Consider the following 23,942-nt stretch of genomic DNA (forward strand, 5'->3'; position numbering starts at 1 on the left):
CGGTATACACATATAACGTACTCGCATTTAATACATATCGTAAAGTTATATTGTAGATGTCTTTTGAGCTTGGCTCGCTTCGAACATAGACTTGCTCCCTTTTTATCGTGTGCCAAACTGCCGATGGCCAATTCTCTCCTCGGTATTCTCTTTGTATATTGATTTGATCGCGCGCGTGCGTGTAGATATATATACATGTTGCCTCTTCTCCTGTACTACTTCTAAACTCATCTTTTGGGCTCTTCAACTATTTCTCGTTCTCATATTCTATTGATGTAAGGAGGTGCTGGGCATCTATAAACTTTGCGCATGTTTATAGATGCACCGATGCCAATATCACTTGTACGTTCTAATCTTAAGCGCAATTTGTATACATCTAAATTTTCATCAGAAGCTGAGCAGCAACCCCTGCATTTGTTTCTTCAAATGAAATTGAATACAATACACTTGATATTATTTTATCTTGCACATTTCATTATAAAAATGATATATTATTCCAGATAAATTTCCAAGGGATTTAAAATAATCCTCTTGCTAAATATGTTGTTTTTTATTTAAATGATATTTTACTTAGAAATCATTAACAAGCAGCTATTTTCAGTATGGTGAAAAATTATTACTCAAAAAAAAATTATAAATCAAATTTTGTTTTTAAAATTTCGTAACTTCGATTTTTCATAACTGCAGTTATTCAGTAAACTAATTAATAATTTTATCTAAATTTTATTAGAACTACATAAACTAACATTTTTTTATTCATCTGTATTTATCCACTTTAAAAATTTGACAAATCATAAAAAAATTAAATTTTTCAGAACTATGGCATAGAAAAGAAACATAAAAAAACTTTTTCCAATTTTATTGTTTCTTTACTAACTTCTTTGAAAAAAAAATTATTAAAAATTAATTATTAGCTCGTCAATTTTAAAATATCATGAAAAATAATATACGAATATTGTTTGTAATTGTCTATTTAGTTGTGCATTTTCGTTATTAATATTTAAAACATTAGAATTATATGTTGTTTTTAAATATGTTTTTAATTTAAGATCTTCTATTGCACCTCTATTCTACTCTCAGCTCTTATGAATTTAATTTATACTTATACAGATTTACTATCGGATATTACATTTTGATCAACGTTATATTTTAATATGGAAAGATTATGTCATCCCATAGAGTTTATCGTTAAAATCGTTGGTTTATGGTGTGTAAATATGAATTTGAATACTGTTCATGTAGCATGTCAATTAGTTATTCGCAAAAACTTTTCTTAAGATTATTCACGCGAATTTATATATATTTGGATATGTTTACCATACATTACACCATAGATTATTATTCAGCTCTCAAATTATTTAGGAAAAGGCTTTGATGTATTCTGTTGATTATTGAAAGTATAAGGTGATGCAGTTGGAGTTGATCGAGATTTAGATTATGAAAGTAATCAATATGACTTTTATTAGTGCCAAATTTTTACTCACAAGTCTATGTAGTTTTATTTAATGAGTTTGAATTATTATAATATAATATAATAATAAATGTAAGTACTTACTTAAATTTTTCTTTTGACGAAATGATTGTTACTGTATATGCTACAAGGTAATTTATCTAGTTACTCATAGGTAGATAAGCCAGATCTCCTTGCTTTGTTGGTAACTCACAACCTATTTTATCGACAGTTGCTAACGATATTTCTGTTTTATCTCTTGCAACTAACTAGCAGTAAGAACATACTCTGAAGATACATGTTTAGTAAAGGATGATTAAAATTGACGTAATGATAAAATTGGAACGAGTCTTGCTTACAGTCTTTTTTAGATATTTTTTCTTCTTAGTACGATAGCAGATGGGTGTATAATACTGATGAATTACACTAATCATATTCGTCTCACAGAGTGAATTTTTTTTGTGTCTGAAATAATTAATCGTTTATTACTTCCTATCATAAAAATTTTAGAATGAATTCTTGACTGTGTAAAAATCGTTATCGAATGAAAATATTATTTGAATGGTTTATGAGACTGATTTAAGATGATGCACAAAATCCTTTTATTTGTGTCAACAAATTATCAACGACTGAAGTAATATGCCTTAGCAGACTCTTTTCACAATAAAAATAAAGGTGACCTTAAGTGTTTTCATACGGATAAAAAATAATTTTACTTTAAACTATAAAAATTGAATTTTAAACTTTTCTTAGAAAATTTGTAATATAGTGTGTAATCTTGAAAATTTTTAAGAAACTAAGGTAAATTAAAAATATTGAATGTAATTATATGAAAATTAATTGAAATTTGTTTCGAAATAAAAGTTACGTATAAAGTGAAAAGAGGCAAGTCCTAATGATTAAATTTGATATCATTTACGAAAAATTACCGAATCAAAAAAAATAAAAATTTATAGCAACTTAATAACTGTTGTATAGATAACGAAGATAAATTTTTCATAAATCTTTTTGACTCATATATTATTACTAATGAACAAAATGAACAATTAGTACACAGGAAAATACTTTTTTTTTCAAGCGCAGTCTTTGTGATAGGTTATTATTGAACGCAACAAAGTAACTAAAAATGTTTTATCGATTGTTTCTGTTTTTGTGTATAATTGAGTATAGTTGGGCTCGAAGTTATTTTAATACTGATGATTTGTCGATCAATGTACGTGAAAATAAGAATTTGAACGGCAATGAAAATTTAAGGCTTGATTTGGCATCAACTAGTCGACCTTTGCATACTGTCGATGTTCAAAATCAAAATCTACCATTAACTAGAAATTATATATTGTCAGATATCATACAGAGTTTTCGCAATAAAAATTGGAAGTTAGATGATAAAAATGGGTTTAGTGACGAAAAAAAGAGCGAAAAACGTGGAATGGATAACGCGAGTGGTGGAGTTTCTGATGAATTTTCGAGTAGACGGCAACTTCCTGAAAAAAAGTTGGCATTAAAACATAAGCTGTATGAAGAATTAACAACTAAATCAAGTGAAAGTGCAAGAAAAAAAGCTGAACCTCTACAGGGAAGTATTATTTTTGATTCTCACGAGGATACGGTTACGGCGAGTAGCTCAGCCATTATGACCCCAGATATTGATGACAATCATAATAATGATAATTTGGAGGTAGGATTTGATTCGTCTCATAATCATCCGCAAATATCAGTTACTGATAAACCAATATCAGGAAAAAAAATTGAAAAATTGCAAGGAACGATCAATTCAGATGATAGCGATCGATTGAAATACGAAGATAATGGTGCTGAAATACCAAAAGCTACGAGTGGATTAGCAGGCAGTACTAGACCATCTATTTCACAAATTTCCAATTCTGTAACAAGTAAAAATCTAAATGGAACAAAAATTCCGCATTCTGTTGAAAATCCTAAGTTTGATGAAAAATCGGCCAATGAAAATACTTCATTGCTCCAAAAAGTCGGCCCCGTACTGAAGAAAAAAGAATTGCCTAAAAGTGAAGAGACCATCAGTGGATTGGCAGGTAGCAGTGGAACATCAATTTCGCAAATAGCCGATCCTATAACAGGGAAAGTTATGGAAACAGATAAACAAACAACGTCTGCAAAGAATAAAAAAACAGGTGACGAGTCGAGCCCAGTAAAGAAAGATAAGCTACCCAATAAAAATGTAACGAAACTCATCAGTCCAATATCCATTCACTCCGGTACCCAGCTGGTAAATTCGGAAAAAAATCCTAAAGTGATTAATTTGACGGCTCCCGAAGGACAGAAAATGTTAGTAAGCAATAATAAAACCCAACCATTAGATTCAAAATCCATTAAAAAATCGATACCATTGATTCATGAAGATGATAATAAATCTATGAAAAAGACCAAAGCTTCAAATCCCGAAGATAAAAAACTAGTAAATATTACAGTTCCTCCGAACGCTAGCACCCGTAATGTTGCAGTGCCGAAAAGCCTTATCGGTCCTAGCAATGAAAAGAAAACTAGTGGATTGTCGGGAAGTAGTGGACCAGCAATTTCACAGATTTTAGATCCTGTCTCTGGTAAGAACAAAGGCATTCGTGGATCTTCGAGTAATAAACAAGCCATAGAGCCAAGTAATTCAACAGCACCCGTGAAACAAGATGAAAAAATCAACAATACTATCGCAGCACCTGTAAATCATACTGGGTTAAATAAAAAACCTTCTTTGATTCTTAGCAACAAAACGCCAGCTGCTTCGAAGACAGTTATTCCTGTAACACAAAATAAAAAACAAGTTAATGCTACTGTTTTGCCTAGTGCTAGCACTCGTGACGTTGTGGTGCTGAAAAACCATACGGACCGCAGCAATGAGAAGAAAACTAGTGGATTAGCGGGAAGTAGTGGACCAGCAATTTTACAGATTTCAGATCCTGTCTCTGGTAAGAACCGAGGCATTCGTGGATCTTCTAATGATAAACAAGCCATAGAGCCAAGTAATTCAACAGCACCCATGAAACAAGATGAAAAAATCAACAATACTATCGCAGCACCTGTAAATCATACTGGGTTAAATAAAAAACCTTCTTTGGTTCCTAGCAACAAAACAGCACCAGCTTCCAAGACAGTTATTCCTGTAACAGAAAATAAAAAACCAGTAGATTCTACGGTTATGCCGAGTGCTAGCACTCGTGACGTTGTGGTGCTGAAAAATCATACTGACCCTAGCACTGAAAAAAAAACCAGTGGGTTGGCTGCAAGTAGTGGACCAACGATATTACAAGTTTCGGATCCTGTGTCTGGTCAAAACAAAGGCATTGGTGGATCTTCTGGATCTGGAAAGGATATAAAGCCCACTAATCTGACAGCACCCGTACAAAATGATAATAAAATTCACAAAAATGGCACTTATCCAGTCAGTCAGATAAATTCGAATAAAACTCTTCCTCTGGTTCCTGGCAACAAAACAACACCGGCTCCCAAGAAAGTTAATCCTGTAATAAAAAATAAAAAACCAGTAAATGCTACGGTTATGCCGAGTGCTAGCACTCGTGACGTTGTGGTGCTGAAAAACCATACGGACCCCAGCAATGAGAAGAAAACCAGTGGGTTGGCTGCAAGTAGTGGACCAACGATATTACAACTTTCGGATCCTGTGTCTGGTCAAAACAAAGGCATTGGTGGATCTTCTGGATCTGGAAAGGATATAAAGCCCACTAATCTGACAGCACCCGTACAAAATGATAATAAAATTCACAAAAATGGCACTTATCCAGTCAGTCAGCTAAATTCGAATAAAACTCTTCCTCTCGTTCCTGGCGAAAAAATAGCACCAGCTTCCAAGACAGTTAGTCCTGTAATAAAAAATGAAAAACCAATAAATGCTACTGTTATGCCGAGTACTAGCACTCGTGACGTTGTGGTGCTGAAAAACCATACGGACCCCAGCAATGAGAAGAAAACTAGTGGATTGGCGGGAAGTAGTGGACCAGCAATTTTACAGATTTCAGATCCTGTCTCTGGTAAGAACAAAGGCATTCGTGGATCTTCTAGTAATAAACAAGCTATAGAACCAAGTAATTCAACAGCACCCATGAAACAAGATAAAAAAAACAACAATACTATCGCAGCACCTGTAAATCATACTGGGTTAAATAAAAAACCTTCTTTGGTTCCTAGCAACAAAACAGCACCAGCTTCCAAGACAGTTAGTCCTGTAATAGAAAATGAAAAGCCAATAAATGCTACTGTTTTGCCGAGTGCTAGCACTCGTGACGTTGTGGTGCTGAAAAACCATACTGAGCCTAGCACTGAAAAAAAAACTGGTGGATTTGCTGGAAGTAGTGGGCCATCCGTTTTACAGAATTCGAGTCCTGTGTCTGGTGAAAATAAAAGCATTAGTGGATCTTCTGGATCTGAAAAGGATATAAAGCCAACTAATCCGACAGTACCCGTACAAAATGATATTAAAATCCACAAAAATGGCACCTTTCCAATCAGTCAGATAAATTCGAATAAAACTCTTCCTCTCGTTCCTGGCGACAAAACAGCACCAGCTTCCAAGACAGTTAGTCCTGTATTAAAAAATCAAAAACCAGTAAATGCTACTGTTATGCCGAGTACTAGTAGTCGTGACGATGTGGTGCTGAAAAACCATACGGACCCCAGCAATGAGAAGAAAACTAGTCGATTGGCGGGAAGTAGTGGACCAGCAATTTTACAGATTTCAGATCCTGTCTCTAGTGAGAACAAAGGCATAAGTGGATCTTTCGGATCTAAAAAAGAAATGAAGCCAACTAATTTGACTGAGCTCGTAAAACAAGATGATAATATTGCAGATACTGTCAAGGTACCCATGAATAAAACTAAGTTAAGTAAACCTCATCCTTTGGCTCACGACAATCAAATCACAGATATGCCGAAGACAGTCATTCCTGTACTACAAAGTAAGAAACCAGTAAATGCTACGATTTCGCCTAGTGCTAGCATTCGTGACGTTGTGGCGTTGAAAAACCATACTGACCCTAGCAATGATAAAAAGACCAGTGGGTTGGCTGCAAGTAGTGGTCCAACGATATTACAAGTTTTGGATCCTGTGTCTGGTCAAAACAAAGGCATTGGTGGATCTTCTGGATCTGGAAAGGATATAAAGCCCACTAATCTGATAGCACCCGTACAAAATGATAATAAAATTCACAAAAATGGCACTTATCCAGTCAGTCAGATAAATTCGAATAAAACTCTTCCTCTCGTTCCTGGCGACAAAACAGCACCGGCTTCCAAGACAGTTAGTCCTGTAATAAAAAATGAAAAACCAATAAATGCTACGGTTATGCCGAGTGCTAGCACTCGTGACGTTGTTGTGTTGAAAAACCGTACTGACCCTAGCAATGATAAGAAAATTAGTGGGTTGGCTGCAAGTAGTGGACCAACGATTTTACAAGTTTCGGATCCTTTGTCTGGTAAACGCAAAGGAATTGGTGGATCTTTCGGATCAGGAAAGAAAATAAAGCCAACCAATCTGACAGCACCCGTACAAAATGATATTAAAATCCACAAAAATGGCACTTATCCAGTCAGTCAGATAAATTCGAATAAAACTCTTCCTCTCGTTCCTGGCGACAAAACAGCACCGGCTTCCAAGACAGTTAGTCCTGTAATAAAAAATGAAAAACCAATAAATGCTACGGTTATGCCGAGTGCTAGCACTCGTGATGTTGAGGTATTGAAAAACCATACCGACCCTAGCAATGAAAAGAAAACTAGTGGTTTGGCTGCAAGTAGTAGACCAACGATTTTACAGATTTCGGATCCTGCGTCTGCTAAGAACAAAGGCATAAGTGGATCTTCGGGTAACAAAAAAGTCATTAAACCAAATAATGTGACAGTACCGATAAAACCATCTTTGGAAAAAAACAAAAAGAATTCAGAGCCTTTACAGGGAATTCCTTTTAACGAGTCTGCACCATTGAGCGTAGGAAACAAAACTGCAAATATTCCAAAGACAATGGACTTTGATGTACTTAATAGGTTACCCGTTAATAGTACGATCAGGCCAAATGGTAGCATTGTTGACGTTGTGGGACTAAAAAACCATAATGACCCTAAAAAAGAAAAGAAAACCAAGATTTCTGATCCCGTGTTTGGTATAAATGAAGGCATAAATGCATTGTCTGCTACTGGAAAAGACATTATTTCAAGTAATTCGACAGTGTTAGTAAAGCATGATAAAAAAACCGACAAAAACGATACTGCTCACGTAAATCACACAAATTTGAATAATACTGAACCTTTGGGTCCTGGTAAAAAAACGGCAACAACTCCAAAGACAGTAGGTTCCGAAAAACATAATGAGAAACCAGTAAATTTGCCGAGCGCTAGCATGCGTGATGTTATAGTGCTGAATAGTAGTACCGTTCCTAGTGTTGAGAAGAAGTTGAGTGGATCATCTGGTGCCAGTGGACCATCTTCTACGTTATCTGATCTTATATCTGGAAAGATTAAAAGCATAAGCGGATCTCCAATCACTGGAATAGATAAAAAGCCGGTTCATCTGACGAATCCATCTGATATATCACAATTGAATCCCACTCGTCCCACTAAGATTGTCAACATTAAATTTAGTGGACCTACAGTGGTCAATGTTGTTAAATCGAAAGATGGGTCACGTCCCTTCGTTGTAGTCAATGTTCCCTATTATCTACAATATCCTCGCAGTTTATCATCTCATTCTCCACCATCAACAAACAAAATCAATTCTCGGTCAGATGAACTTATTAACACCGAAGTTTCGCGCGTAATTAATGATTCTTTCCAGAAACAGGCAACTAGTGTTTTCGATTCGTACAATGATAAAACAACTGCATCATTCGACTCAACAGATTATGATTTGTCTGGTGATTCTGTAGTTGGAATTAAGGAAAACAGTGGAATTCCAACATACCCTTCTATGAACAGACCTCCTTTAAATAGCATTAAGCCTGGTTTGAACATTATCTCGAGTACTTCTTGTGTACGTGAAATAGGCGATGTTTTTCTGGATAATTTAACATTGATACAGGTAAGCTTGAGTTGGATGTTTTATATTTTATCTGAAAAATACTTTTTCGAATTTGAATATTATGAATATAGATATATTTTTGTAAATGCGTTGTATTTAATATTGTAATTAATTGATTTATATAATCTTTATATTTTTTTTACACATCGTCATGGTAAATTCGCGTGTTTAATTTGTCAAGTTACATTTATTTCTCTGTATATTACCATGAATTGACATGCAGTTTATCGAATTCTAAACGGTTGGAACAATAAACTGTAATGATATATTTGTTTTTTCAGCTTTATGCCTCTGATAGACCTCAACTGGACGATAATTACCCTGGATATAAAATTACGTGTATAAGATGTTCGTCAATTTCAAATGGATTGAGAAAAGAGTTGGGACTGACCATTGTTCGTAGTGGAAATGGATGTAGATATATTTTTGACCGAAGGGAACTTGATCTCTCTAATCTTTTGGGATACTGCCAAATATTCGGTAGAAGAAGAAGGTGGAATGATCAGGCTGTACTTCCTTGTTAAACATGAATTTATGACTTATATGTAGGCAAAATGTTTTAAATAAACGTAATTAATTTAATAATAATAAATATATTATAAAAGTTATCCAAGCTTTGAACTTATTATAATTCTTGTTTTTATGGTTGATTGTTCTAACAAGCATTTATAAACCCATTAATTAAAAGTTTTTTTTTGTAAAATCACAATTCTGTTACTTACAATTAGTAGGTAATCTAAAAGTATAATATGAGCTTATATTTCAATTCCATTGAGTAAAAAATCTTTCTATTATATTTCTCTATCATCTGCCAAAGGATACATCAAATGAAGTATTGTAAAATTAATGAACTGGGTTATTATGCTGACGTGAAAAAATGATAATTAGAGAATGAAAAAAGTAACAAAAGAGACTGTAAATGAAGAAAAAGGAAGCTAACTGAAACGCGGACGAATGATGCCGTGGAGAGTAAAAATATTAGGGTGTCAAGATGGTACTTGACCCCGACCAAGCATACGTGCGAATGTACGTAAGCAGTGTCACCTTCTAGTTGGAATTTTGTAAATTCAAAGTATTCGTTTTTTTTATATTTTTTTAAGGTACAACTGAATGACCTTTATAATGCGTTGAAAGGTAATTTATTGCAATTTTAATCAATGCAATTCTATTGATTTACCTAACTGCTATCAAACTCCTCATCATTCTAACTTCTAACACCAGATTTATTTACTGGTTTCTATTTATTTTCTTCAAATGATTATCTACATAATCATGAAAAACCAAATTTTATTTTCGATGCTACGTGAAAAAGTTTCGAGATAGTTTCTAGGTGGTTTTGAAATGTAGAAATTATGCATAATTGCATCGAGTCCACCAAATTAATATTATTCATCGTACGTGTTTTTTTTTATACATAACGTGATTTAAAAAAAAAGTGTATTTATATTAAAAAAATGACATCATTTGTTTTTACTGATGACATTCCTATGACAGGTCCACGATGGAAAAGGTAAAGGGACTCAAAGTAGTCCACAAATTTGCGGTCAGTTCAAAAAAAAATATTAGAACCAATGTAGATATGCCTCATAAGTTGGTAAAGGTGGATACACGCACTGTAGAGGCAACAGAGTAATGGAAGAGAGTCGCAGGGAGTGCGTACATATGAGTGAAAGAGTAGTAAAATTTGGAAGAAGGAGCAGAGGGATGGGAGAAAGCAACCGACCGAAGATTCTGTATACATGTGCAGCATCGCTTGCATGAACCTAAAGAGGGAGTACCGAGGGCTGGTGTGCGCTCCAAAGTAAAGCTGGGTCGGCGCGCTATCGATCTTTCTCCGGGCTCTTCGTCTCACTCTGCCCACACCTGGTTGCTCTTGCTGCTACTGCTGCTCCACCCTGCCGCGTTCAGTCGCTCACTCACTGTACAGGAAAAGACCCCTCCACTCTCCTTCAATGCCTTTTCTTGTTCACTCTCTCTCTCTCTCTCTCTTTCTCTCTTTCTTTTTCTCTATCTTTCTCTCTTTCACTCGTATTCTATTTAAACTCGTTTCTTCATGCTTCTCTGTACGGCGTCGCGTGGCCTGCTTTTTCAAGCTCAGTTTTTTACTATCTGAAAAGATAAAATAGCTAAGGCCTACTTTTTTTAAAGCTTAGTTATTTTTTTACGAATAAAACTTGAACTTCAACTGGTTCATTGAAAATCGCAGATATTACTTTCAGAACATTAGACCCTTTTTTTAATATTCAGAGTGATTGTAATCCGATACATCCGATAGCTAAACTTTTGATAAATGATAACAAATAACTAAAGCAGTTAGTTGCTATTCATAGTTATTGAATAGATATTATAAATTAATTTTCTTATTTCTCACATCTTTCTGAATTCAATTAAAGCGGTAAAATTCTTGATCATTTAAAATTATGTATTTACTGCTTTCACTATCTTACTGCAATTTTATGTTGGGACAAAATTTTCACAATCAGTTTAGTTAATTTTGTTAAAAAATTAAATTAAATTGTCAACAAAGGTTAAAATAACTATAATTTCAAATTATAAAAAGCTCAATTGTACGTATCATAAAAAATCATTGTAAAATGGCATTTTTAAAATCATGCTAAAAATTTGATTTATTATTTGTAATCGGAATTGTCTTCTCAAGCTTATCCGCGTATTTCCGAGTTTCTTACTTGCTGTGTTCTTTCTCCTGTCACATAAGTTCAAAGTTACGGTTAGTTATATGTGAGGCTATGACAATAGGTTCAGCTGCCAATAAACTCATCGTATAAAGTCAAGAACATTTCTCTCGTGACTATTTGTTTTTCAAAACTCATGTTTAATTCGCTTGTATAGTCTAGTTTGCTGCCGAAGCTGTGAGGGTTTCATTGATGGATTCATCAATTCGTTTATAACTTGTAATGAACTATGACTTTGTGGAATTTTTTTCCCGATCAATATAGTGATAAAATGGAATACATTATGTATGAATAAACATAAAGTAATATGAATAAAAAATAAAGAAAAGAGGGAATGTCGACTAGTATATTGGGTATGATGTTTCATTTTTCGAGATTTCCTAATTATAAATATTCATTATAAAAATAACCAATTTTATTTATTAGTAATTATCAGTTTTATAATTCAAAAATTCAAAAAGTCATAGCAAATACGTTTCTGATATAGACTTATCAATACAGCATTTCAAGTTGATGTTTTTGTGTACAAAAATAATTGTTTTCATTCTTTTTTTTCAGACACAGATGTATACTTTTACCCTTAATCATCATCTGATGGATTCAAAAGGTAATTTTCAACTTCTTCCTTCTAATAAAAACCTTTTTTTGTTAACACTTAGAGGATATGTAGAAAAGGAATTTCAAAAATACTTTTTTCTGTAGAAAAGTCATCCGAGGCTTGTAAAATTCGATTAAACTAATATCAGATATTTATAGATCTATGACCTCAGACCATATGGTATATCCTGTTCCGGTACTATAAAAGCACACGTTGATTGTAACGAAAAATTTTATTACTATGTATACTTTCAGGTTTTCAATACGTAAATGTATATGACGGTTCAAATCATCGAAAACTATATTCTTTTTTTTCTTTTCATTTTATTTTTTTACTGAATTTCGGTGTTCAGTTATCATCACAGAAATAAATGTAAAAATTGCGATTATTAATAATCCGAAAAATCTGATTAAATTAGAAATTTGTATTATAAGTTTAATTCAAGACGTTTTTTTCAAGCCTAAAAGCGGAATCCGATTCTCTAAGGGTTAACAATTTCTGTACATAAAATATGGAATGCATACATGAGAAATATAAATAAACAGTTCCTTTTTTATAATACAGCTTTACATAAAGAATATTAGCTAAATATTATTTTGAAAAAAGTTTGTCTGTAATCTCAGAAAACATAATTAAAAAGTATCGTACCCACTTTAGTTGCAGTATTCCCTTGACAAATTATGTTCGAGTATTTCAACTCAAAAGTACTCGAAATATTTTCTAAAACTTGCCTGTCAAAACAAATTTTATATTTTTAAATAGGGGTTTAAATCGATTAATTGTTTTATAAATGAAAAAAATAAAAAAAAAGGGCTGTGAGTTCAATTTAAAAAAGAGAACTCAATTATCTCAGAATTGGATGAATTTTAGCAAAATGAGATCGCATTTCAACGGGAAAGTCTTTTAGCTGTGTCTGAAATTACGAAGTTGAAACCCGCATTCTTGTCAGACTTGATCAAAAAGACTTTGAGTATCAAAATAGCTGATCTATCTTTCGTTTTTGTGCGCTTACTTGATGTTTTTATCTTCTTATCGTTTAATTTAGATTTGCTGGTATTTTCACGTAGCCATAATTAATTGAACCTGCATATATTTTGTACGTTTTAAAATGGAGAGATACAGTAGATACTGAAAATAAGTAATTTGAGTTTTCAAAAAATTTATTGATCAATTGTACCTGAAGAGTAAAGTAAACTAAATATAAATTAGAATTTTTACCTGTTGAAAAAACTAGTACCTTAAAACGCAGATACAAGTTCACAAATAATTTATGAATACCCAAAAGCGTTTATGACGATTCCTCTTTTTTTGATTTGCATAATCAAAAGAGAATGGAAGCTTGAGATGAAAAAATGTAGTTATTCTTTTTTAATTTGATCCTGTTTTTTTCAAATGTCCCTAACATTACTTCAAAAACCTTCATTTTTTCCACTTGACTTTCACTAACTCAATTTAAATAATACTTCAAATAGTAATCATTCTTTATAGATTATTGAATAGCTCAAATTTCAGTGGATAATAATAATCATGACATTAAAAAATGGAAAGTTTATTGTTTTAAACTATAGTGATGCTTTTCTTTTGTTGATTTTTAAATTGATCATCAATTCCATTCGAACGTACAGTTATACTGTACTGTTGCAGCACGGTATTCTGTCGACATCAATTGTTCCTACGTTGATATTTTATTGAACACTTTTATCTGAGCCGCTCAGGTCCTTCCACGTTTCCAATTTATATCTACGCATCATGTTCTCGGATTGTCCTTATATTTTTATCCCATTCCCATACATGGAATTCTGCTCTTTCCATTCAACTGCTCACTCCATCGAGTTCCCGCAGCTTATATCTTAATTGAACGATCGTGATCGAGCGAATTTTCCGAGCTGTCGCTTTCAAAAGCTTTGCAAAGGCGCAAAAAAAGTCCCAATTCCATCAAACTTGTCTTCTTTCTATTGGAGTTGAGTATACGTCTTGGTTAACGTAAGATGCTGTATTAGATGGTGGCTTCTATCGATTAATATGTGATTTAACAAATTAATAAGCACTGTTTTGTTTTTATAATCTCTTGTGTGATATATTGGCATATTCATTGCAGGAGGACCTTCTTACATAAAATGACACTTACAATCAAATAATAATTAGATGTGTATCAAAAAATAAAAATTGTCTATCGTGCATTGTACTTTATTTTGACGTGGAAAAAACCATGCGTAAGAGAAATGCAAAGAAGAGTTATCAACGATACAAAACAAAAACGAAAAGCTGATTAATTAAGAGTAAAAAAAGTTACTGATTAATAATACTTGAAGGATTACAAACAGGAATATAAAATGTAATTTAATTCAATTATCATATCCTCGTGAAATATAATGAAAATATATGTAATTAAAATAGTGAAGATATTCGAAAACGAATAATATGGCCTGATCGCAATTTTAACCGTTTAGCTTTGAACGGGATGTAAGTACTATTCTTCAATTTAATTTTACTTTTCATTAGTAGAATTTCTTTTGATCGCATACAAAACCATTTAATCTTTGTGATTATTTTAAAGCTAAGTCTAGTTGAAAACATCCAAAGTATTTGGTCTTTTTGATTTTTTAAAATACTTTGATATAGTAATACTATCAAATCAAACCTTTTTCGTTTGACGCTTCTCTCAAGTTCACAAAATTTCTTTGTAAAGCTAAGATCATAGGATGATACATTAAAAAAATTAATTATAATTGTGAGATGCTAATTATACATAAATTGTGTTTTTATCAATGGTTAATTTTTTAAAATTTAGATTTACGTTCAACCATTGCTTCCACGTTCAATTATCGAAAAAGATCCGTATTTGTCACGTCAAGCTCCGGAATGAGCTATTTAACTCAATGAAGGAGCAAATTGAATTTTCGATAATTTTATGAAGCAACGCACTTTGTATGGTTTTTGAATGTGCTCGCTGTTGCTGCTTTTGCATGCAGGTGTTGCGTTCAATAGCGCACGCACTATCTACCGTCCTAAAAGCGAACGAAGAAAACAGTCTTAATGAAGCAACTCGGAATCCTCGTCACGTTTTTTTTCTCATTCTTTCCTCATTGTTGCCATTGTCATTCATGACGGGGTATACGTCATATTATATAAAGAGACTCGAGTTTGTTAAGAGCTATATTTCGCCTTTCACGAGCATCAAACGCATTCAAAAGTATTCACTTTTTGGGCGGGGAGACAAAAAATGTTTTTTTTTTTTTTCAAAATGTAAGCCGTGTATGCCGCTTTGAATGATAACTCAAACTTTGTGCAACAAATGAAAAAAAGTTGCCATAAAAATCCAGTCATTATACACAACGCATTTGAAGTGAAATTTACATAAACACATGTACACACTCGTTTGCGTATGCGCGCAGTAAAGTAGCGCTGAATACATGTAAAGAACGTACTCGGCCGTATAAGTAGTACGAAATGAGTCGAGTACGGCGCGCTCGTAATATCATGTATTATACGTCGTTCTCTCTTTCGTTCGGTCCGTTTGTGCATCGGCTTCCGTTGAACTTGATTTTTTTTATTGGAAATATGAATGATCGCAGTCGATGGATCCCGGTCCAACAAGTGTGTGTTTTGGCGTCCTTGCAGACGGAAATTCAGTCAGATCGTCGCTGTGTACTCGTGAAAAAAAGGCTTTATGTCGCAGCTATAGGCGCGCATGTATCGGGAGTAAGTCGCAAGTGCAAAGCTATGCATACAGAGGAGTAGAAAGCGATAATAAAAAATCAGGCAGAGTAGGTATTTGTGTAAAAGAGGGTGGCCGAGTTGGCGGGAGCAACGCTTGGCAGGGCTTGGGAGGAAGGAGGAAGAGGAGGAAGAGGAGGACTGGAGGTTGTGCAGGCGCATACATAGGCAGGTAGCATAGTGCAGGCAGTGCAGGCAGTGCAGGGGGAAGCGACGGTGTGCTGGAGGCTCCGCGCACACATTGGAAAGAGAGGGAATCCAGCGGCAACAGTGGCGGCGGTGGCAGCGCAGCGGTGGCGGCGGCAAATAGGTGGGAAAGCCAGGCAGCAGGCAGGCGCGCGAACGTAACGCGCCGAGAGACGAGCGAGAGTTGACGTAGCCTGACGCGCGCTCCAACGCCAGTATGTTGATTCGCGTCGGACAAGCTTGAATAACGGCTTATACCGGACACGCGCATACAGCAGCGAGAGATTGACACGATTCGGAGCTGCAGCGGGGATCCTCCTGTGTGGATCGTCGTAGTAGTTTGTCGGAATCGCGCTCGTGCGCGCGCGTGTGTATCGTAATTGTGCCCTCTCAACTGGTGCTGCAGCTGGTGCATGCTCCGGAGAAGCGAGAACGGCTACCGAGTGCAGCAGTACACCAAGACCGAAATACATCGCTTCTGAGTGAGTGCAGTTGTTGGCCCTTGCAAGTAGTAGTTCCTTATCGAGCTCGAGGCGCCCTTACCTTCATTGCGCAAAATTCCAACACAAGTTTCGGGCCAGCAGCGCGTGGAACTAGTTTTCGAGTGCACTGACCAAAGAGAGTAGATCGTTGTTGTCTTGCGAGTGTCGGTGCTTCGACGAGTGCATAGGAGGAAAATACGTACATACAATAGGTAGACGGACGGAGAATAGGTGCGCGCACTTTCACACCGTGAGAGAAAAAAAACAGAGTAGAGAGAGAGGGTGAGAGATAAGGTGCTCGAGTAAGTGACACATCAGGTGCAATAGAACTGGCGCTAACAGAGCTGAAGGGGTCGCCGACGAAGAGAGACGAGGCACGAGAGGTGAGAGAGAGAAAAGCTAAAGGAGATATCGACATAGTTATCGAATCCCCTGTTGCTGGCTGCTGCTGTTGCTGGCGCGCTTGCACGAGAGAGAGAGAGAAAGAGCAGAGTCTGCTAGTGCTAGAGCTGCTGCTGTTGCTGGTCTTATAGCGGCCCCTCGTCGATCGATACGCACCTCTCTCTTGCTCTCGCTCTCGCGTGCTACACCTCACCTCTACCTCTCTCGCTAGGTGAGTTGTCCTCTCTCTCTCTCTCTCTCTCTCTCTTTCCCCGGCTTTTGCACTCACGCATATACCTACACACATACTATTTTCCTGCGCTCGCGCTTTATTTCGCTCTTTCCTCTCGCTAGCTCTCGCACGCGCGCGTCTTTTATACCAATGCGCTGCACGAGAAACGCGAGCTTTCCCGGAGAGAGCAAAGCCCCTCTGACCTTTTGGCGTTTTTCAATTCAATTTATCGGGCGAGGGATCGCGCTCGACGCTAAATCCATTACTAGACTGTAACATATCGCGCTCGCTCCTCGCAGCTACTGCATCTTTCGGATTGTGCAGTTCGCCTTGCGATGCCACTGCAGCTACGGGCTTTGTCTTTCGAGTAATTGTTCGCACGTGACAACGGTAGTTGCTCCTGCTCCGATATATACACAGTCGCTCGTTGTCGACGCGTTCGGAGTCGGAGCTTCTCTACCGCCAATTGATCAGTATTGCTGTTTTGCCATTGGCTTTTGGTGCGGAGCAAACGAGTACAAAGATACGCTGCTCTTTATCCCTCTCTTTCTCGCGCACGCGATAACGGCAGCACGAGCAACATCAGATGCTGAAAACATTCCGCAGTTTAACTTAATGACGCCCCGCGGGTTTTTTTTTCTATCCATTCCTTTGGAGCGAGATATCGTCTGCGATTCGACCGATAGAACTCGATCAGTTCGTGCGTGCACCGCGTTCCAAACAAACCTCTTTTATGTACTCTAGTTTTGCTCTTCCGACCCTCGATCAATAATACAATTTTTCTTTTTAAAAGTCGCTATTTACATCGATGGGTAAACATCTTCTTACAAAGCTCCGAACGTGTGCCCGCACGAATTCACGAGCATGTCCTGCGCCACGTTGATGCAGAAAAAGGAAAACCACCCAAACAAATGCGATCTAGTTGCACGAATAATAATTTATGCGCTTATAATGTAAATGCACCTGAGCGAAGGGCGGTTGCTGCGTCACGATTTTCAAGAGCGAAAAACACCAGGGAACGGCAGCCCCCCCTCCCCTTATCCCCGCGTGCGTATATACTTCATCATGTTAACCGTTCACTTGAATTTATGAATATAAGCTGCGGCAACACATTGTGCAAAGTTTCGGGATTAGAAGTGAAGCTAAACAAGCACGTATTAAAGCACATTTGTAATACCTGCAACTGCAGCATACAATTTCGAGTCCCTTTCAAGTGCTATATATAGCAGGTAGCGCGCGTATTATGTCGTACATATAGCGGAGCGAGTTTTCGACCCGCGCGCGAGTGTAATGCTCTCAAACTGTATGCATGTGCGTATATAAGTACGATACATATATCCAGCTCGCTACAAGGTTTTCATTATCATTTTTGTCGGTTTTTTTCTTCTTGCCTCTGCATGCCTCGGCGAAAAAGTGCACGATATGCTCTTTTTTTAGAACGCGCGCGGAAGAGGAAAAAAATTGTTTCGCTATTGCAACACACATAGCAGAGAAAAAGAGTAAACGTAAAGTCAGTTCTCTCTCTCTCTCTCGTTCTCTCTTTCAGAGCGCGGCGTACATATATCGAGCATGCTAGTTTTTTCTATATACCTTTGCTAATGGCAATTTTGCAACGAGTAAGCGAGCCGCTTGCTCTCTCTCTCTCTCTCTATTTTATGTATTCGAGCGTATACGCCCGCGGGATAGCAGCAGCGTATATATATTCTGCCGTTATCTCTCTTCTTTCTTTCGCTCAACTTTTTTAACGAGCTGACCAATCATCGAAGCTTGATTGACCGCTTCGCGTAACAGCTAGAGCATCGTTTATTATAGTCACTTAGTATGCCGTCGGCTTATAACCGACACAAGACCAAAGCCACCACCGCACCAACTTGCGCGCCCCCCGTCCATCGGCTGCTTTTTCTGCGCTATTTATTGCTCGACGCGATGAATTTTTCGTTTTTACCAGATATAATCGACCGCAGACTCTTCTATTGCGTGCAAAGCTTCCGATTTATTTCCATATACTTGAATGCGAGCAAAGCCGTTTCGAATTTTGCTTCGTTTAAAACTTTGATTGAACGCGACGAATTAAAAAAGTATCAACTTTTTCCAAATCATATCCACGTACATAAAGAAAATCCAATGATCATGTTAAACCCATTTTACGTACATTTACTCCATCGGCTTTCGTATTTATCTTTCACGCGTGTGCTCAAAAATTTACATTTCATTTTTCAGTATTTAATTAAGAGCTTTATGATATTTCTTTTATTTGACCATGTCTCTGCACGAATATCTGCAGTGCCTTTATAAACTCAGTGAACCGAACTTAATCTCGTAATAGTTTTTTTCTTGTACATTTTGTGACGTTAATTTATCCTTGTCATTATACCACTGTGTCATCCTTTAAAAATAACGTTCCCCTAATTTTGCTTATTTCATCGGAGCAGTTATACAAAAGGCAATTTACGAGCTACACGTTTCTTCTAAGACAAAGATTTGTCTATTTGCGCGCAGGTTGAGCGATGTATGTGCACTTGCTCGCGATCTTGCTCGAAGAATTAACGCGCTCCCAGCTAAAAGCCGTCAGACAAAGCGCACGGAAAGCTCGAATATCCGTATATGTTGTACATGTAGTAGAGGAGTTATTTGGTAAATCGTAAAGTTCGGTGGGAGGCCAATTTTCGCATAAAAAGCTCGCGAACTGGACGCAGGCTGTTGCACACACGGAAAAAGAGAGAGAGGAAAATGACGGTGAAAAAGCTTTTGTTCTCTCGTGTTGTATAAACGTCTTTCTTTGCTGCATAACATAGAGAAGAGATGCTTGGGAATGTTTTCATAGTAGATGCGCGGCACAAAGTGAACGAGCGAGGGACTAGTAGTTTTTGAAATGCTTCTAGGAGAGAGAGAGAGAGAGGGAGAGAGAGAGAGCACATAGCGGATGCACGCGGGCTCAAAATGGACAAATTCTCGGATCCTTTTGATAGGGGCGCTCGAAACTGCGGTATGCGTAGCCACGCTAAATATTCGCACACACAGGTTCGGGGCTGCATCGTAGAGCAAAAATAATATATCGCTCGACGAGATGATTATCGACGATTGGCGAAACGAGCTCTTTGGGTGGGAGAGCTCGGGCGCAGATCCTGAGTGGCGGCAGCTCTTGATTTCTGCAGTAGTGGCGTTGCATAAATCAAGCTTCATAATCAAATGCAGCGAGAGCTGGGCGCGATATGCGCGCACACACTTATGTTATAGCTGTGCAGCGGCCGTTATGGGCTATATACGCGCGCACACACACAAGGTGTACATACGCAGGGCTGCATAATAAATACACATAATATTTATACACTTACATATACTCAAACACACGCATACGCCGCTGCCGTAGCATCGATCGCTGAATTATTTAATTTCGTGACGAGCTCGTACGTATTATGTATACATAATGCAGCGTATAATATAAACGCAAACACAGTGTAATGGTGTCTAGCTTTGCATTTTTGCCATCGCTCCGCGAGCTCTCGCTCCAATGTATAATTAGTCTCGTGTTGGCTGTGTGCACAGCAGAGCACATGAGAGCGAAAACCCTGTTTTTTTTTTTTTTTTTTACAAAAACGCCAGCTCGATATCCTTTTTCTGATTCGCGCTCGGCAACAGCCTTGTGTGCGCGAGCGTGTGCTGGGTTTTTTCGCTGCAACGACCTATGCACTGTAGCGAACGCTTTACACCTTTTTTTTCTCTCTGTGGACTATAGCACGTTATGTATTGTGTCACTTCGTATCGAGTTATCGTGGACTATACCATAGGGGAAGGTACACGCGTTATTATAAGCCCGTGCACAAAAGTTAACGAAAATTTTTGCGCGCCACCCCGCATACCTCACTATACGTACGTGTGTAGAACGACGCGGGTGGGCGAAAAATTGGGTCAGAGGGTGTGTGCGCAGCGCGGCGAAACATGCATAAATTTTCGATGGGCGCATCGATGCTCTCTCTCTCCCTCTCGCAGCTTCTATCTTTTATCAAGCCAATGTCTAGCTAATTGTCTTGGTTTTATTTCGCCATATACTTTTCGTTCCCTAGACGTCGCTCTTAATATTCATCCTATGACTATATTGTATAAAATTTATACGTGCTTTGACACAAAGCTGTGTCGGAGTGATCACTCGGGCTCTCTTATCTCTATGCGCATTATATAAAAAAAAACGAAAGGAAAAAAAAACTACACGGCTCTATGTAGTGCGATAGAATGCTCGGTATGTAGGCTTTTGACGAGTGTAACCTCGATATATACCTCTCTTTCTCTCTCTGCTCGCGATTTCCTCCCAACTCGAGCTCTTTCACATTTCATCGATTTTATTCAGTTTATATATTTTTCTTTTTTTTTTCATCTTAACTCGAGCGCTCGTAATACTGATAAATCTCTGTACTCGAATGGCATGAAAAAAAAAAAAAAACCAACACACATACAACTCAGCTACATGAGTCGCGTATCTCAATGACATACATATAACACGTGCGTTGTGTATCTTTCGCGAAGCAAAGTAGCCGCAGTATAGCTGTTGCATATAGGTGGCACAGCATAAGCAGTTGGCAAGTGTCAGGGTCCCGACAGCCTCGATACGCCTTGCGATAGCGAGATAGAGGGAGAGAGCAGCGGCTTTTAGCTCTCCCTCACAGGCGAATGCTCGGGAAAAGGCTCTTTGCTAGCTGCTTCTCTCGGAATCGCAATAGCTCGTATAGCAGAATCAGCATCAGCCCATGTACACACCGCTGCCATTCTTTGCGCGAGTTTTTTCAGACAGAATCTAATACGTACGGGTGCGTCTTTCTCTATATACATATAGTGCGCTCGTTCTCGCTCGGCTGAGCACAAGTCTATTACGAACTACCGCGCGTCGCAGCTACAGTGGCAAAAGCTCCACGCTCGGAAATAAATTCGAATGCTTAGCCTTAAAATACGTTTTAATGAGAGACAGAGAGAGGGGAGCGTAAAATTCATTGTTTTCCTTCTTTAAGCTGCTACTGCACGCTGCACACATATAAAAAGCGATACACGAGAGATTTTCCAACAAAGCTTGCTTAATTAACTCCTTCTGTGAGTGCCTTATTTGTCAGACAATGCACTAATGAGCTGACCACTCTCGGCAGCTACTCGGCGCAATGCAGTTGTTCTTTGGTTTTGTTTCGAAACGCCCGAGCACACAAATTTACCCTTTCGCTTCGACATGTCGCGATCGCGACAGCTACCTCGCACTCGCGCACCTATTTATTCCCTCGCGCGATACGCTCGATGCGGACATTTAAAACTTGTCTCGCCGATCGCATCGAATGGAAGCTAATAATTTTATCAGTTTAATTGAGCACCTGCGCGTTATATCGATATTCGCGAGTTGACAATTTAATCATCAACGATTCTCCCCCTATGTCACGAGTCACGATCAGAGCTGCGATATTGATGTTTATCGGCTCTGCTACCCTGAGAGTGACATTTCGAACGTCAAAATTCGATTAAAGAGTTTTATTTAGAGCCTTGCAAGTTTTAAACGAAAAAAAATTGTTCAGCTGCACGCGAACACTTGCGCAAATAATTTACTAGCTTCTCACCGAGCTCAAAATAAACTGTCAAGCGAGTCTTGCTGTACAATAAAAGAAAAAATCATCGCTCCAAGTTTGAATGCAAATGTTCCTCAACAGATCTCGTGTCAATTATATTTGTCCGTATCGCATTTCTCTATGCAATATGCATACGAGCTTCTTGCAGTCTCGTTAAAATAAGATGAATTTTCGAACTTGGATCGCCAAGGAAAATGTGCTGAGCTGGCCAAATTTATGCAACGTATTATCGAGCATGCGCTAAGCGTCGTACGTGTGCGAGCTCGAAACGTATATCACGTATAGGTATGCCGAGAGGGCCAGTGAGTGGAGAATTTATATAGACTCCGGAGGATGCGTACGATAGATATACTAGTCAGTTGGCGCAGTCAGCAGCAGCGGACATACGCGGCTTTATCAAGACATCTAATCTCTCGCGCTGCAGAGTCACGATTACTCAATTGCTCCGCCATAATATAGGCCTTCCTCGTACGCCATTGAGATGCGAATGAGCAGGTACTCGAGCGCAGCGGAAGTGTCTTCGAATACGCGTCGAGCGAGTTGATGCGTTAATTCATCGCGTCTCTCTCGCACGTCTTCCCTTATAATTGTTGGCCCTTAGCTTTCTCCTCGCTTTGTGCCGCTGCCACTTTCATCTCGAGGCTCTCTTATCGAGTTCCATCCAGCTGTTTCAGAAGCCCGCGCGTGCTTGAGACAGCCAACCGAAGGCGCAGTCATGCGGTTTAAACGCAACCTGTGACCGAACCACCCGAGCTTTGTTTTTATCCAGCGTAAATCGTCCGCGGTGTCTCTCTAAAAATAGAAACGAATGACCGCATACGTGTGTGTGTGTGCGAGCAGTGAAATACGATATACTGCAGAGGAGAATTTGCCCCGTAGTCTTGCACGTTTCTACGTGGACATCTATCTATCGGTGCAAAAGCGAACAAGTCGACTATGACGCTCGCAAGAACATTTTCGCATAAAACTGGAGATTTTCAGTGAAATAAAAGCCGAATCGATTGATTGAATGAGCCTATAGTGCTTTGCTTTGGCACCTAACCTATGAGAGCCGCAGTTGTTTCGATCCTATGTTTGTTTGCACTTCTTGCTACTGAAATTAAACAACAACTGCGATTCGACTGTCGCTTCCGTTTACTTTTTTTTCGCGCGCATAAGAATTTGATTGTTTGCCGTATTATTTATGCACTCGTACGCGCCCAATGTTTTTCATATATATTCAGCAGTAATACTTGCGAATGAATATAAAAATATATGTTTTTCCAAGAGTGAAAATGAAAAAGTTATCGAATGCCGCACGAATATTTGCTTCGACGGATGCGAAAGAAAACTGCACAAATCGCATTAGAAAGCGGCTGAAATCCAGAGTTTGCGGAATAGCGAAGATAGAAAAAACTTGCCGCGTCGTTCCGGAAATAGATTTTGAGAGTTTTCAAGTTATAAAAGTAAAATCTTTTTCGGCGATGAGTTGGCTGCACGCGTACATTGAGAATTATTTGTTTTATCGAACGAGTATTAAAAGTCGCCCCAAATAATTGAAGTGCATACT

General features: G+C 37.8%; 3 protein-coding genes across 7 annotated transcripts in view; all 3 read left to right on the plus strand.

The window, feature by feature from the left end:
- Window positions 1–23,942, plus strand: part of LOC106655172 (neuronal calcium sensor 2) — a 71,303-nt gene that overhangs the window by 12,729 nt on the left and 34,632 nt on the right. Inside the window, exons 1-2 of one of the 5 annotated variants that reach the window (XM_014375399.2) lie at window positions 11,416–11,553; window positions 11,759–11,807. The exons of 1 other annotated variant lie outside the window; for it this stretch is intronic. The gene's annotated coding sequence lies outside the window, so the exon portion shown is untranslated. Of the gene's footprint in view, window positions 1–11,415; window positions 11,554–11,758; window positions 11,808–15,911; window positions 16,797–23,942 lie in introns of those variants that run through there. 3 more of the 5 variants (XM_023461413.1, XM_014375401.2, XM_014375400.2) reach the window with 3 other exon arrangements.
- Window positions 1–23,942, plus strand: part of LOC106655171 (neurocalcin homolog) — an 85,263-nt gene that overhangs the window by 12,709 nt on the left and 48,612 nt on the right. The gene's annotated exons all lie outside the window — the stretch shown is intronic.
- Window positions 1,577–9,054, plus strand: LOC106655025. Its single transcript, XM_023461504.1, has 3 exons — window positions 1,577–1,602; window positions 2,621–8,507; window positions 8,789–9,054. Exons 1-3 carry the CDS (start codon window positions 1,577–1,579, stop codon window positions 9,029–9,031), a joined length of 6,156 nt encoding a protein of 2,051 aa, XP_023317272.1. The 3' UTR covers window positions 9,032–9,054.

The sequence above is a fragment of the Trichogramma pretiosum genome, unplaced genomic scaffold (assembly GCF_000599845.2).
Source record: "Trichogramma pretiosum strain Unisexual culture from Peru unplaced genomic scaffold, Tpre_2.0 scaffold2, whole genome shotgun sequence".
Classification (NCBI taxonomy): Eukaryota; Metazoa; Arthropoda; class Insecta; order Hymenoptera; family Trichogrammatidae; genus Trichogramma; species Trichogramma pretiosum.